At 56.0% G+C, this 15,213-nt stretch overlaps 1 protein-coding gene across 3 annotated transcripts in view; it reads left to right on the top strand.

The window, feature by feature from the left end:
* The window catches only part of SLC43A2 (solute carrier family 43 member 2), a 57,912-nt gene extending 47,271 nt beyond the window's left edge, over window positions 1-10,641 (top strand). For 2 of the 3 annotated variants that reach the window (XM_025363335.1, XM_025363336.1), the window contains 4 exons: window positions 1,780-1,912; window positions 6,670-6,743; window positions 8,266-8,389; window positions 9,238-10,623. In XM_025363335.1, the coding sequence (XP_025219120.1) occupies window positions 1,780-1,912; window positions 6,670-6,743; window positions 8,266-8,389; window positions 9,238-9,399 (493 nt within the window). In that variant the 3' untranslated portion in view covers window positions 9,400-10,623. Of the gene's footprint in view, window positions 1-1,779; window positions 1,913-6,669; window positions 6,744-8,265; window positions 8,390-9,237 lie in introns of all 3 variants that reach the window. The other variant, XM_025363334.1, reaches the window with a different exon arrangement.
* The last annotated feature ends 4,572 nt before the right edge of the window (window positions 10,642-15,213 follow it).

The raw sequence follows: 15,213 nt of genomic DNA, 5'->3' as shown, positions 1-15,213 counted from the left end.
CCCAGGCTGGAGTGCAGTGGCCGGATCTCAGCTCACTGCAAGCTCCGCCTCCCGGGTTTACGCCATTCTCCTGCCTCAGCCTCCTGAGTAGCTGGGACTACAGGCGCCCGCCACCTCGCCTGGCTAGTTTTTTGTATTTTTCAGTAGAGACGGGGTTTCACCGTGTTAGCCAGGATGGTCTCGATCTCCTGACCTTGTGATCTGCCCGCCTCAGCCTCCCAAAGTGCTGGGATTCTGGTGTGAGCCACCGTGCCCGGCCAAATGCTGTTTTTTTTGTTTTTTTTGTTTTTTTTGTTTTTTTGAGACGGAGTCTCGCTCTGTCGCCCAGGCTGGAGTGCAGTGGCGCGATCTCGGCTCACTGCAAGCTCCGCCTCCCGGGCTTATGCCATTCTCCTGCCTCAGCCTCCCGAGTAGCTGGGACCACAGGCGCCCGCCACCTAGCCCGGCTAGTTTTTTGTATTTTTCAGTAGAGACGGGGTTTCACCGTGTTCGCCAGGATGGTCTCGATCTCCTGACCTCGTGATCCGCCCGTCTCGGCCTCCCAAAGTGCTGGGATTACAGGCTTGAGCCACCGCGCCCGGCCCAAATGCTGTTTTCTATGGCTCACCTTAATGTAATCAGCTACGGTTTATTGCATGAGACCCTCTGCTGAGCACTCCATGCACAGTATCTCAGTGAAGCCTCCCAACAGCACGGCGAAGTGGGGGACCAGTGTTATACCCATTTCACAGATGAAGGAGCTGAGACTGGAAGTTGCAGTAGTTTGCCTGGGGCCGCACAGTTAGGACGTGGTGGGCCTGGGACTCCCTGCGCATCTGTGAGCACCTGGGGTCTGTTCTTGGATCATCCGGGGTGTCTGCGTGGGTGTGAGGCTGGGATCGGCAATCACTCATTCACAAGAGATAATTACAGAGGGTGCTTGGCTGGGTGCAGTGGCTCATGCCTGTAATCCCAGCACTTTGGGAGGCCGAGGCGGGCAGATCACAAGGTCAGGAGATCGAGACCATCCTGGCCAACATGGTGAAACCCCATCTCTACTAAAAATGCAAAAATTAGCTGGGCGTGGTGGTGGGCGCCTGTAATCCCAGCTACTCGGGAGGCTGAGGCAGGAGAATTGCTTGAACCCGGGAGGCAGAGGTTCCAGTAAGCTGAGATCACGCCACTGTACTCCAGCCTGGGTGATGGAGCGAGACTCCATCTCAAAAAAAAAAAAACAAAGGACAAAACAAAACAAAACAACAACAACAACAAAAACGGAGAGTGCTCTGCTATCTAGGTCAGGTCCTGCAGCCAAGAGGTTATTTGTGTCCACTCTGGTTCCATCTGCTGCCTGCTCGCTTCCCCTCTACCCTCTCCTGTCCCCACAAAGGGAAATCCATTTACTCCCCTATTTGGCTTATATCTGGCTTATTATCAGCGTCTTGCAAGATTTGGGAGAACTTGAAGCCAATGGTGAAGTGGGGCTTTGCCATGTGCCAGCTGAGGCACACGCTGCTACTTCTCTCTGCGTCATCTTAGCCTTCACAGAGCATTGCAGCGTATGGATGGCCATCTTCTCGCACCCGAGACCCCCCTCTGAGATTCACACTCAGCGCTCCATCGAGAAGGGCTGGGGGTGTATCCATGGTGCTGGTCCAGCCCCAACACAGTCCCTAAAATGTGCCTGGTGGCTTCTGAGTCTTGAGCCAGTTCACGTGCTGTCTCTTGAGACCTGACTTCTCAGAAGCACCCGGGTTCCTCCAGGGAGGCCTCCCACCCCTGCACGTTCTGTCTCCACAGAGGCGAGAAGAAAAAGAAGAAGCGGGACCGGCAGATCCAGAAGATCACCAATGCCATGCGGGCCTTCGCCTTCACCAACCTGCTGCTTGTGGGCTTTGGGGTGACCTGCCTCATTCCCAACCTGCCTCTCCAGGTGGGTGTGGGGGTGAGAGAGGCTGGTGGGGCGTGCGAGAGGCCGGTAGGGAGTGAGAGAGGCTGGTGGGACGTGAGGCAGTAAGAAGGGACATGTAAAGGCTCTAAAGTGTGTAATGTTTCATGGAAGCCATCAACAAAGCGGGTGGTGACTTTCTTTTTTTTTTTTTGAGACAAGGTCAAACTCTGTCACTCAGGGTGGAGTGCAGTGGTGCGATCTCAGCTCACTGTAACCTCCGCCTCCTGGCTTCAAGCGATTCTCCTGCCTCAGCCTCCCGAGTAGCTGGGATTACAGGTGTGCACCACTACGTCCAGCTAATTTTTGTATTTTCAGTGGAGACGGGGTGTTGCCATGTTGGCCTGGCTAGTCTTGAACTCCTGACCTCAGGCGATCCACCCGCCTCGGTCTCCCAAAGTTCTGGGATTACAGGCATGAGACACCACCCAGCTCAGATAGTGACGTTCATTCATTTCATTCAACCGAGCAGCCCAGCGGTCCTTTGTCCTCTGCGGAGGGCCTGTTCCCTGCCAGACTCTGTGCTTGCCGCTGGGGTGAGCTGGACACCTGGATTGTCTTCTGCAAAGGGGACTCCTCCCCAAGAAGGCATGTCAATCTTGGTTTTGGGGACATCTTTTTTTTTTTTTTTTGAGACGGAGTCTTACTCTGTCGCCCAGGCTGGAGTGCAGTGGCCGGATCTCAGCTCACTGCAAGCTCCGCCTCCCGGGTTTACGCCATTCTCCTGCCTCAGCCTCCCGAGTAGCTGGGACTACAGGCGCCCACCACCTCGCCCGGCTAGTTTTTTGTATTTTTTAGTAGAGACGGGGTTTCACCGTGTTAGCCAGGATGGTCTCGATCTCCTGACCTCGTGATCCGCCCGTCTCGGCCTCCCAAAGTGCTGGGATTACAGGCGTGAGCCACCGCGCCCGACCCAGGGGACATCTTTCTTAACCATGGACACCACCATCATACCATTTCCTGGAAGTGTGTGGGGTCACTGTATGGTTACTTGTTTTGTATCAGCTCAAACAGCTGGAATCTGACATCCAAAGAGGTCTGGCCAATCTGTGGTGTTGGTGGGAACATCTGTTCCCCTGTCACCAGAGTCTCATGGGGTTTCTACACTGAACAGAGTGGAGGAAGACCTTGGTGGTGGCTTCGTATCTGGATTCAAAAGCTTCATTCCAGGCAGGGTGCGGTGGCTCATGCCTGTAATCCCGGCACTTTGGTAGGCGGAGGCAGGTGGATTGCCTGAGCTCAGGAGTTTGAGACCAGCCTGGGCAACTTGGTGAAACCCTGTCTCTACAAAAAATACAAAAATTAGCCGGGCATGGTGGCGCACTCCTGTACTCCCAGCAACTTGGGAGGCTGAGGCAGAAGAATCACTTGAACCCGGGAGGCAGAGGTTGCAGTGAGCTGAGATCGCGCCATTGCCCTCCAGCCTGGATGACAGAGCAAGACTCTGTCTCAAAAAAAAAAAAAAAAGGCCGGACGTGGTGGCTCAAGCCTGTAATCCCAGCACTTTGGGAGGCCGAGACGGGCGGATCACGAGGTCAGGAGATCGAGACCGTCCTGGCTAACACGGTGAAACCCCGTCTCNGCGGTGGCTCAAGCCTGTAATCCCAGCACTTTGGGAGGCCGAGACGGGTGGATCACGAGGTCAGGAGATCAAGACCATCCTGGCTAACACGGTGAAACCCCGTCTCTACTAAAAAATACAAAAAACTAGCCGGGCGAGGTGGCGGGCGCCTGTAGTCCCAGCTACTTGGGAGGCTGAGGCAGGAGAATGGCGTAAACCCGGGAGGCGGAGCTTGCAGTGAACTGAGATCCAGCCACTGCACTCCAGCCCGGGCGACAGAGCGAGACTCCGTCTCAAAAAAAAAAAAAAAAACACTTTGGGAGGCTGAAGTGGGCAGATCACGAGGTCAGGAGTTCGAGACCATCCTGGCCAACACAGTGAAACCCCATCTCTACTAAAATTACAAAAATTAGCCGGGCGTGGTAGCACATGCCTGTAATACCAGCTACTCAGGAGGCTGAGGCAGAAGAATTGCTTGAATCCGGGAAGTGGAGCTTGCAGTGAGTCGAGATTGCGCCACGGCACTCCAGCCTGGGCGACAGAGTGAGACTCTTGTCTCAAAAAAAAAAAAAAGAATCTGAATTTCTTTGCTAAACTTTTGAGGCTTCTGAAACCTGATTTTTGGCAGAGATTTTGAGGAAGGTGGACCTTGTCACCTGCCTGGCTCCACCCACTTGTCTGTGAAAGTGGTCCAGCAGTAGGTTTTGGCCAAATCCCTAAATATACAAATGGTGGAGGGACGCCAGGGATGCTCTTGCTTCCAGAGAGGGGTAGCCCGAGTGCAGATGGTATCTCGGGTCAAGTCCAGGAGGGAAGTGAGAGTCCCTCCCTTTTTACAGGTGGCCTCGAGGCACGCTGAACACCCAGGTGTGCCCCACCGTGGGAACGGTTGTGTGTACGTGCTGACACTGGGTGTGCAGAGCGCAGTGGGCCGTGCAACATTCGTGCCGGCCCCGGGGGGTGCTGCATCCCTCCGGCCCCTCCCTGGCCTCCTGGGCTGCTTTCTCTGCAAGACTGGCAGACCTTTGCCCTAACCACCTTGTCCAATCAAGGGGCGGTGCTCAGTGGGGACAGTCACCTTTTTGTTTTACGTAGTTCTCGCTGAAAGAAAAGTTGTAAAAAGGCAACAAGGCGTTTGAGGTGGAGAGGCCTGCACAGCGTGTGTGTGTGTGTGTGTGTGTGTGTGTGTGTGCGCGCGCCCCCACACTGGGCACAGCCCTCTTTCAACACTGCAGAGAGCAGTCCCTGCCCCTCCACCACCCACATTCCTGGGAACAGGTCCTGGCTGCTGAGCGGGATGGCAGGGCTGTGTACAGAAGACAAGGCAACCACAAGGACCTGGTGGCCAAGAGGACGGCTCTTGTGCCGGCCAGGGATCATTAAAAAGTGCCTCTCAGAGCTTGCGAAGCCTGCCAGCAGCAGCCTTCCTGGGCAGGGACCCTCCCACAGACAGCGACGGAACTTTACTAGGGACCAGCCTGGGCAATATGGCGACACCCTGTCTCTACTAAAAATAAAAATTAGCCAGGTGTTGGGACGTGCACCTGTAGTCCCAGCTACTCAGGAGGCTGAGGTGGGAGAATCTCGGCTCGCTCACTGCACCCCGGGAAGTTGAGGCTGCAGTGAACTGAGATTGCACCCGTGCACTCCAGACTCCAGTGTGGGTAACTGGAGTGAGACCTTGTCTCAAAAAAAACAAAAAAATGAGCAGGGTGTGGTGGCACGCGCCTGTAATCCCAACTACTCGGGAGGCTGAGGCAGGAGAATCGTTTGAACCCGGGAGATGGAGGTTGCAATGAGCCGAGATCACGCCACTGCACTCCAGCCTGAGTTATAGAGCAAGACTCTATCTCAAAACAAAACCAAATGGTCTGGAACTCCTGGGCTCAAACGATCCTCCCAGGTCTCCCAAAGTGTGGGGATTACAGGCGTGAGCCATCGCACCAGGCCAAGAAGTGATGAGTTTTCAGAGTTTTGGATATTCATTACCTTTATTTTAATATAATTTATTTATTTAGTCATAAATTTATGTAATTTAATTTTTTTTTTTGGTTTGTTTGTTTGTTTTGAGACAGAGTCTATCTCTGTCGCCCAGGCTGGAGTGCAGTAGCGTGATCTCAGCTCACCACAACTTCCACCTCCTGGGTTCAAGCGATTCTCTTGCCTCAGCCTCCCGAGTAGCTGGGAATACAGGTGTCTGCCACCACACCTGGCTAATTTTTGTATTTTTAGTAGAGATGGGGTTTCACCGTGTCGGCCAGGCTGATCTTGAACTCCTGACCTTAAATGATCCACCCATCTCGGCCTCCTAAAGTGCTGGGATTACAAGTGTGAGCCACTGCTCTTGGCTTATAATGTAATTTTTATTATTTTTTATTATTATCTGTTTTTTGAGACAGAGTCTCGCTCTGTCACCCAGGCTGGAGTGCAATGCCGTGATCTCAGCTCACTGCAACCTCCACATCTTGGTTCAAGCAATTCTCCTGCCTCAGCTTCCTAAGTAGCTGAGATTACAGGTGCCTGCCACCACGCCCAGCTAATTTTTTGTATTTTTAGTAGAGACAGTGTTTCGCCATGTTGGCCAGGCTGGTTTCGAACTCCTGACCTCAGGTGATCCACCTCCTCGGCCTTCCAAAGTGCTGGGATTACAGGCATGAGTCACGTTGCCGGGCCTATAATTTAATTTTTAATAATGACTGTGTTAGGCCAGGCACGGTGTCCCAGCACTTTGGGAGGCTGAGGCAGGCAGATGACAAGGTCATGAGTTTGAGACCAGCTGGGCCAACATGGTGAAACCCCGTCTCTACTTAAAAAATACAAAAATTAGCCGGACGTGGTGGCAGGTGCCTGTAATCCCAGCTACTCGGGAGGCTGAGGCAGGAGAATCGCTTGAACCCAGGAGGCAGAGCTTGCAATGAGCCAAGATCACATCACTGCACTTCAGCCTGGGTGACAGAGCAAGACTTCTTCTCAAAACAAAACAAAACAAACAAAAAATGACTGTGTTAACGACTGGCTTTTGCAAAATTTCTGAAAATTCACGATTGGCTCTGGAGGGTGGGTTGATCCAGCTCCAAGCTGACACTGCCCCTGGGGTGAGGGCCTCCAGGAATTGGAGGGTGGGGGCTGAGGTGAGCGTCCCTTAAGGCCTTCTGCTCACAGTCTCCTTTCCCTCCCCCAGATCCTCTCCTTCATCCTGCACACAATCGTGCGAGGCTTCATCCACTCCGCTGTCGGGGGCCTGTACGCCGCCGTGTAAGTCCTGGAAGCTGCAGGTGGCCTGGTGGGCGAGGGTGTGGGAATGGCCGGGGGAGGTTGCTGGTGGGACTGAGACTCTGAGGCAGGGTCAGCCTGTCCCAGAAGGGCTCATCTTCCTGCATCAGGGGACAGGTAACCAGGGTTTCTGCTGGGTGTGTCGGGGAAAGGCCATACTTCGTGGGAGGCGGGTCAGTGGGCAGACAGTTGGGTGCCCACAAGCCTTGGCATTCAACACAAAGTCAGTTCCCCCAGCCAGGGTCAGGCACCTGTGCAGCTCATTATGGCCTCAGGGGCCACTACAGTTGAGTCCTGGGGCTGGCCCTGGCTGCTCACTGGGATGGACGGGTAGGTTCTAGCTGCCTGAAACTAAATGCTGAAGTTCAAATGGCCCTCATCACGGGCAGCAACAGGGGTCATTGAGTCCAGAATGCACCAGATGGGCTCCATCCAGAGCCTCAGTGCGCCCAGTTCCGGCCATAGCTTTCTCCAGCCCTGGTTAAAATGAAACCTGTATCTTTTTCCAAGAAGCCCCAGAAACATAAGGAACCACAGTGGTTCCTCCTTCTCTGGCTCAGGCCTAGACCCCAAAACTGAAACTCAAACACCACCATCCACAGTCTCTGATGTGGGTCCAGCTCATTCCTTGCTGGGATTCCTTTCCCACCTCTGCACCAGCAGAGCCTGATGTGTGCTAAGATTTAGCCCGGAACTCTCTCCCGATTCCCGTAACAGCCCCTGGGGCCATCCCAGCTCCGCTTGCCCTCCACCTGCCCCTCCCCAGGCCTGGAGGAAGCTGTGGCTGCCCTGGCAGGGTCTGAGGGAGGGGGCAGGATCTGTGGTGCTGAGTTTCCGTGATTACTCAATGCTCCTCTGGACGAGGGCACTGAGGAGCCAAGCCCAGCCTCCACGCTGCTCTCTGGGCCTGTTTCCCAAACCGCAGGTCCCTGCTGGCACCACGCTTTCCACTCAGCTCAGCCAGACACCCAGAGGCCCCAGGCACAGCTCAGTGGGATGGGCCCTCCCCAGAGTCTGGGGCCTGGGGCTGGTCCCAAAGAGAAACACTGCAGAACTGCCCAGCAGGGCCGGGTGCGGTGGCTCATGCCTGTAATCCCAGCACTTTGAGAGGCCAAGGCAGGCAGATCATGAGGTCAGGAGTTCGAGACTAGCCTGGCCAACATAGTGAAACCCTGTCTCTACTAAAAATACAAAAAATTAGCTGGGTGTGGTGGCAGGCGCCTGTCATCCTAGCTACTAGGGAGGCTGAGGCAGGAGAATTGTTTGAACCAGGGAGGTGGAGCTTGCAGTGAGCCGAGATCACACCACTGCCCTCCAGCCTCAGCGTCAATGCAAGACTCCATCTCAAAAAAAAGAAAAAAAAGAACTGCCCAGCAGGAAGGAATCCAAGGGCTGGCACCCCACCCTTCTCTGGCACCAACGGTGCAGCCCGGGGTCACCAGACACCTGGGGCCAAGCAGAGCCCAGGAGGGAGGATGGCTGTGAGCTGTTGCTTGCCCGGCAGGTACCCCTCCACCCAGTTCGGCAGCCTCACGGGACTGCAGTCTCTGATCAGCGCGCTCTTCGCCCTCCTGCAGCAGCCGCTGTTTCTGGCCATGATGGGTCCCCTCCAGGGAGACCCTCTGTGGGTAAGAGGGGTCAGGGGATGATGGGTCATGGGTACCTGCCCCCTTCTGCTAACTGTGAGCTGCAAGGTACCACTTGGGGGGGGGCTTCAGGGCCCTGAGGACAGGTGATTTGGGAGCGTTGGTTAGGATCAGTTAAGAGTCCCTTTGTGAATGGCAGCCAGGCAGGAGAAGGAATGTGTCCTCTCTGGACCTGATTTGAGGGTAAACAGAACAGAGTTCCTGGGCCGGGCACGGTGGCTCACACCTGTAATCCCAGCACTTTGAGAGGCCGAGGCGGGAGGATCACTTGAGGTCAGGAGTTCAAGACCAGCCCGGCCAACATGGTGAAACCAGGTCTCTACTAAAAATACAAAAATTAGCCAGGTGTGGTGGCAGGTGCCTGTAATCCCATCTACTCGAGAGGCTAAGACAGGAGAATCACTTGAACCCAGGAGGCGGAGATTGCAGTGAGCCGAGATTGCGCCACTGCACTCCAGCCAGGATGATGACAGAGCGAGACTTTGTCTCAAAACAACAACAACAACAAAAAACCCAACCAAAAAAACAGAGTTCCTGTTCCTGCCCCACCCCTACGAGGGCCAGGATTCCTCACCAGGTACCAGGAACTTGTTCCAAGCCCAAAGGTTCAGATCAGCCCGTGTTCCCTGGGGGCCCAGGCCCCGAGGACGGCCATGTGGCCTGTGAAGAGCTGGGCACTGGGACGCTGGAATACAGAATGACGGGCCCTGGGATCTCGTGGGCCTTCCTGTTTCGTTCCCGCTCCACCCCGTGACCTCCCCTTTCCCAGACCCAGAGGAGGGTGGGTCTGCAGCCTCAGCCCTGTGATGCCGGCCTCCCTGCCTCCCCAGGTGAACGTGGGGCTGCTCGTCCTCAGCCTGCTGGGCTTCTGCCTCCCGCTCTACCTGATCTGCTACCGGCGGCAGCTGGAGCGGCAGCTGCAGCAGAGGCAGGAGGACGACAAACTCTTCCTCAAGATCAACGGCTCGTCCAACCAGGAGGCCTTCGTGTAGCGGCTGCCGCCTCGGAACTGCGGTCTCCTGCCTGTGCTTCAGTGACTGACCCCTGTCCTGCCCCTCCAGAGTACCCCACGCACCCCCAGGACCCTCGCCATCTCCGTGCTGGAGTTCACGCTCCCTCCCGGGGCCCTGCCTTGGAGCTCTGTGGTGGAAGGACGGGAGAGGGTCCAGGACATGCGAGTTTTCTGATGCCGAACGCAGGGGCTGCCCTGACTTTGCTCTGCCGCCCCCTCCAGGGACCCGGGGCCTGGGGTCTCTGTGGTGCCTGCAGGAGGAGCCAGGGACACCCGGCAGGCAGGCGCTCTCCCGCCAGTGTCTGGATTCTGCCTCTTGCCAAAGCAGAGGGGGCTGCCATCCACTGCCTGCCACCTGCCCCTCGGCTGCATGCCACAGCCACACCTGCCTGAGGACAAAGGCTTGCACTGTCTCGCCCGCGCCTGGCCCCTCACCCCCTCCCCGGCCAGTGTGAGGCTGCCTGAGGAAGGAAGGACCCGCTTCCTGTTGTTGGTGCTAACTCCTTTGTAATTCCAGCCCCCCGTCGCCTGTCCAGGGCCTGTCCACCCCTTGGAGGCCGGTGGAGAAGCCCCACCTAGCTTACACCCCAGGGAGCGTTTAGTGGGCTGGGTGGACAAGGGTCGCCAGTGGCCCCTTGCTTCCTCCCCCAGGGCCTACGCTGGGGACATGTTTCCACTGCCACCCTCGTTCCTGTCTGCCACCTGAAGGGAATTTGAGGACCGCCGCCAGGGCACCCCCTACATACACACAGCTGCTTTTGTGGGGGTGGACGCAAGGCTGTGGCCAGCAGACACGGAGGTGCAGGTCAGGGTGGGGATGTGGGTGGGTCCAAGGGGTGTATGGGGTCGGGGTGGGCTCTAGGAGTTAGCCCTCATCCCCACTGACCAGGCGGGAGCCGCCAGGCCTGCAGGCTGGGCCAGCGCCCAGGAGCCATCCTGGTGCAGGGCCAGGAGCTTGTCCAAGGCCACAGGCCCACAGCACCCCCTGCCGGCAGGCTGCGCGGGGCCCTGGAGCTGATGCAGGGGGGAGGCCTGTCCGCCTGGCCCACCAACCCACCCACCTTGACTGCCCCCAGAAGTGTGTCTTGAGACCTCCTGGGCGTGCTTAGAGGGGTGAGTTGATGTTTGGATTTTTAGTTATTTTCTCTTCAGTTTTATCAGACTTCTTTTTTATAAAGCAATAAATCCATTTTCCTCCTGGTAAGGGATGCCCCTTCTAGCATATCAGTTAATAGCTGCATGTGCCTATTTTGAGCTTGAGAAGAAAAGGCAGGACAAGATTCTCTGCCACCGACCAGCTCCAGCCGTGCCCAGCTGCTCTTCGTCTCTCTGGGGGACTGCTGACTCGGGAGGGACCGTGGGCCAGGAAAAGACCTTACTCTGCCACCCCAAGACAAACTGGGCTTGTGCAGACACCTTAGAAGCGTGAGCCACCCTCTCTGCCGATTTTCCCAGCCAAACAGGCGAATCCTGGTCGCTTTCCATCCCTGAAGATTGCCGCTGTGTTCAGGAGGTAGGGGGAGCCCAGGAGAGCTGCAGGCTCAGAGCAGTTCAGCATGTGGGCAGGGGGGAGGGGGATGAAAGGAGGAGAGGAAAGGGCAGGTCCAGGCCACATTCAATCTCCTCATTAACAGCTTGGGTGCCTGGAACACACATCTCCTAGGCTTTAGTTCACTCAAATGTTTAAAAAAAGGCTGGGTGCGATGGCTCACGCCTATAATCCCAGCACTTTGGGAGGCCGAGGCGGGTGGATCACCTGAGGTCAGGAGTACGAGACCATCCTTACCAACATGGATAAACCCCATCTCTACTAAAAATACAAAATTAATCGGGCGTGGTGGTGTGCGCCTGTAATCCCAGCTACTCGAGAGGCTGAGGCAGGAGAATCGCTTGAACTGGGGAGACGGAGGTTGCGGTGAGTTGAGATCGCACCATTGCACTCCAACCTGGGCAACAGAGCGAGACTCCGTCTCAAAAAAAAAAAGAGAACTAGATCAACATGTCCACTCCTGAGAACACTCGTTTTGTGATGTTAGTGGTTATTCTAATTTTCTTTTTTTTTTCCTTTTTTTTTTTTTTTGAGACAGTCTCGCTCTGTCGCCTAGGCGGGAGTGCAGTGGCGTGATCTCCGCTCACTACAAGCAACACCACCTCCCGGGTTTACGCCATTCTCCTGTCTCAGCCTCCCTAGAAGCTGGGACTACAGGCGCCCACCACCATGCCCGGCTAATTTTTTTGTATTTTTAGTAGAGACGGGGTTTCACCATGTTCGCCGGGATGGTCTCGATCTCCTGACCTCGTGATCCGCCCGCCTCGGCCTCCCAAAGTGCTGGGATTACAGGCGTGAACCACCGCGCCCGGCCGGTTATTCTAATTTTCAAGAAAGTGTTATAGTGAAATTTGGGAAAGGCTGAATTAAAGTCAAGCCTGTTTCCTTACAGCCAGCACTGACAGCACTTTCCAAACACTCATGAGCCCAGTGGCTCCCCAGGAGCGGGTGTGCTGCGCTGCTGAGGGACGGCTCAAACCACCAGAGCCACCAGCCTCCACGTGCGGCTCCTCCATTACCCCCAGCAGAGGCTCCCGGCTGCTGGTTCCAAATGGAGACTCCAGGTCTTGCCGCTGACCAGTGACTCTGCTGCCTCCCAGCATTTGAGACCCGCCATCAAACAGGAGTGCAGATTCGGGGAAACCCTAACTAGCCAGGGTGCCGTCAGCTGGGAAAAGGCTGCCCTTGTTTTTGTTGTTGAGTTGGAGTCTTGCTCTGCCACCCAGGCTGGAGTGCAGTGGTGCCACTGATAGCTCACTGCAGCCTCCGACTCATGGGCTCAAGGGATCGTCCCACCTCGGCCTCCTAAGTATCCGGGGCTGTAAGTGTGTGCCACCATGGCCTGGCTAATTTTTGTTCTTTCTTTTTCATAAAGACGAGTTCTTGCTATTTTGCCCAGGCTGGTCTGGAACTCCTGGGCTGAAGCAATTCTCCCACCCCAGTCTCCCAAAGATAACAGGCATGAGCCACCGTGCCCAGCCAAAAAGCCAGTCTTGAGATGGGGAAGATGTGGCCTGTGCTGTCCCCAGCAGCGTCCAGTCCCAGCCAAAGCAGGCACTGGTGCCTCACTCTCCCACCCACCCTCAGGGTGTGGCACTTACTGGGAAGAAGCAGGCACTGAGAAATCAGAATTGAGTGGGGAAAACAGTCCAGGGCCAGCAGTGCTTGGGGACTGAGGCCTGAAAGTGGGAGCAGGGTACAGAGGCTGTGGCTGGCCAGATGGGTCGGGTGCCCCCTGCACCCCCAGCCCCTAGTCAGGGGCCACCCATTCTACTTTACCTTGTGTGGAGCTGACAGGTGACATGTTTTCCTATTGTTGCCCTTGACTTGATAACAATCTAGGAGTTAAATAGATGCGATCATCCCTGCTTTACAACTGAAAAACGAGGCCTAGAGCGATGGAGCCAGGATTCACATATGGGTCTTAAGTCACTGGAGCAGCCAGGGCCCTCTAGACCGGGACATTCCACTCGGAGCTCGGGGGCCACCAGGCCTCTGTGGCGGGGGGGCCTCTGTGGCGGGGGGGCCACGGCCCAAGGAAGGGGAGCAGGCCTGGGCATGGTTTCTGTTTCTGGGAGCCAAGAGCTTTCTCAGAGGAGGCGGGTGAGAACTACTGCGTGGAATCATCTGGGCCCTGGAGGCTGATGGGTACTTGGGGGAGCAATTCCCTCGTGACCCCAACAGCAAGACAAGTGCCCTGTGATGGGGAAGGGATGGCAGCTGACCAAAGGAGCAGGAAGGGCTCCCTGCCCTTGGGGTTTTGATCAGTGAGGAGGGGGGCTGGATCTGCTGTGGGAACACTGCCCCAAGCCCCTCTCCTCACTAGACTCTGGGGTCTAGGCATTTCTTTGTAGTCAGCCTTCTCCAAGCCCTGTAGGCCTCTGTCTGCAGCTCCCGCTGCCTGGACCTATACATAAGGTCCCAACCCTCATTGGGGCCAAAGACATGTTTGCAGGCCCTTGTGGATCCTTTCTGTTTTGTTCTGTGCCTGTCCCCTCTTGCACCCAGCGTCGTCCTGGTCAGTACTTGCCTTTACACCGTCCTTGTCATGGCCCCGTGTGGTGTATGCTGAGGACGGTGTCACTTTGCCATAGGCCCCAGGGCTGAAAATGGTGGGACATCCAGTATTGGGCTTATGTGCGTAAGACTGTCCCAGACAGCAGCACAAACACGTTCAGCCAAGTGGAGTTTCCTACGCACTTGTGTAGCAGCCGCGTGAATCTGAGCCGATATGCAGCTGGGAGGGGCTGGGGACGTGCTGTGGCCTCCTACGGTGAGGGGCTCCTGCCAGGAGCTCTGAGAAGCCTCCACAGGATCAGCCATCGGGGCTCCTTCAGCAGCAGCTCCCCTTATCTGTGCCAACGACCAGGGGCCCAACTCAAGGGTGCCAGCCCGTCTTCCGCCAATACGGACTGTGGGATTCTGAGAGTTAGGAGCCTGGGGCCCCCTGGGGTGGGGTGGTCAGGGTGAGCAGGTGGGCTCTGTAAGCCTGTTTCCCCATGCCCTGACTCACCCCAATCCCTGGGTGAGGACAGAGCTTCCTGAAGGCCACTGAAGGAAGTGTAGCACCCTCCACCTGAGTGGCCCGCCGCAGCTCAGCCCTCTCCCTGCCGGCACGAAGCCTCTGCCTGTCCTCCTTAAGTTAGCCATCCTCCCCCTCCCGGGCAGTTCTGAGGCTGAGCCAGGGCCACTGGCAGCGCCCAGACCTCGACCCTTCTCAGACCAAGGCTCCACCACCCCACGCCGAGGAGGCAAGGAGGGAGGACCAAAGGCTAGAGGACTGTCTTGGTGGCCCTGGGCAAGTCTTGAACTTCGGTGCCATCGTCTGCAAAAGGGAGGAAAGAATGCCTGCGTGGCGTGGCGTGGCTACGTGGATACGCAGGGAAGAACCCCACGGTGTGACGCCTGGCACTTAACAATGGTAGCATCATTTTCAGTGCCCAGGAAGAAGGCAGCTGGGACCAGGAAAGGGCCACCACCCTGCACCCAAGCCCATAGAACAGGAGAGCCACTTTAGGCAGCTCTGAGCAGGACAGACTTGTGGCCAAGTCAAGAAAGTAAGGTCTGGGCTGGGCGCGGTGGCTCATGCCTGTAATCCCAGCACTTTGGGAGGCCGAAGGTGGGTGGATCACCCGAGGTCAGGAGTTCGAGACCAGCCTGACCAACATGGTGAAACCTCATCTCTACTAAAAATACAAAAATTAGCCAGGCGTGGTGGTGGACGCCTGTAGTCCCAGCTAATCGGGAGGCTGAGGCAGGAGAATCGCTTGAACTTGGGAGGCGGAGCTTGCAGTGAGCCGAGATCCCGCCACTGCACTCCAGTCTGGGGGACACAGCGAGATTCCATATTAAAAAAAAAAAAAAAAAAAAAAAAAAAGGCGGGGCGCGGTGGCTCAAGCCTGTAATCCCAGCACTTTGGGAGGCCGAGACGGGCGGATCACGAGGTCAGGAGATCGAGACCATCCTGGCTAACACGGTGAAACCCCGTCTCTACTAAAAAAATACAAAAACTAGCCGGGCGAAGTGGCGGGCGCCTGTGGTCCCAGCTACTCGGGAGGCTGAGGCAGGAGAATGGCGTGAACCCGGGAGGCGGAGCTTGCAGTGAGCTGAGATCCGGCCACCGCACTCCAGCCTGGGCGACAGAGCCAGACTCAGTCTCAAAAAAAAAAATAAAAAAATAAAAAAAATAAAAAAATAAAAAAAATAAAAAAAAAAAAAAAAAAAAAAAAAAAAAAAAAAAAAAAA

Source organism: Theropithecus gelada, chromosome 16 (genome assembly GCF_003255815.1).
Source record: "Theropithecus gelada isolate Dixy chromosome 16, Tgel_1.0, whole genome shotgun sequence".
In the NCBI taxonomy this organism is placed as follows: Eukaryota; Metazoa; Chordata; class Mammalia; order Primates; family Cercopithecidae; genus Theropithecus; species Theropithecus gelada.
This window is presented reverse-complemented; position numbering and strand designations above follow the sequence as displayed.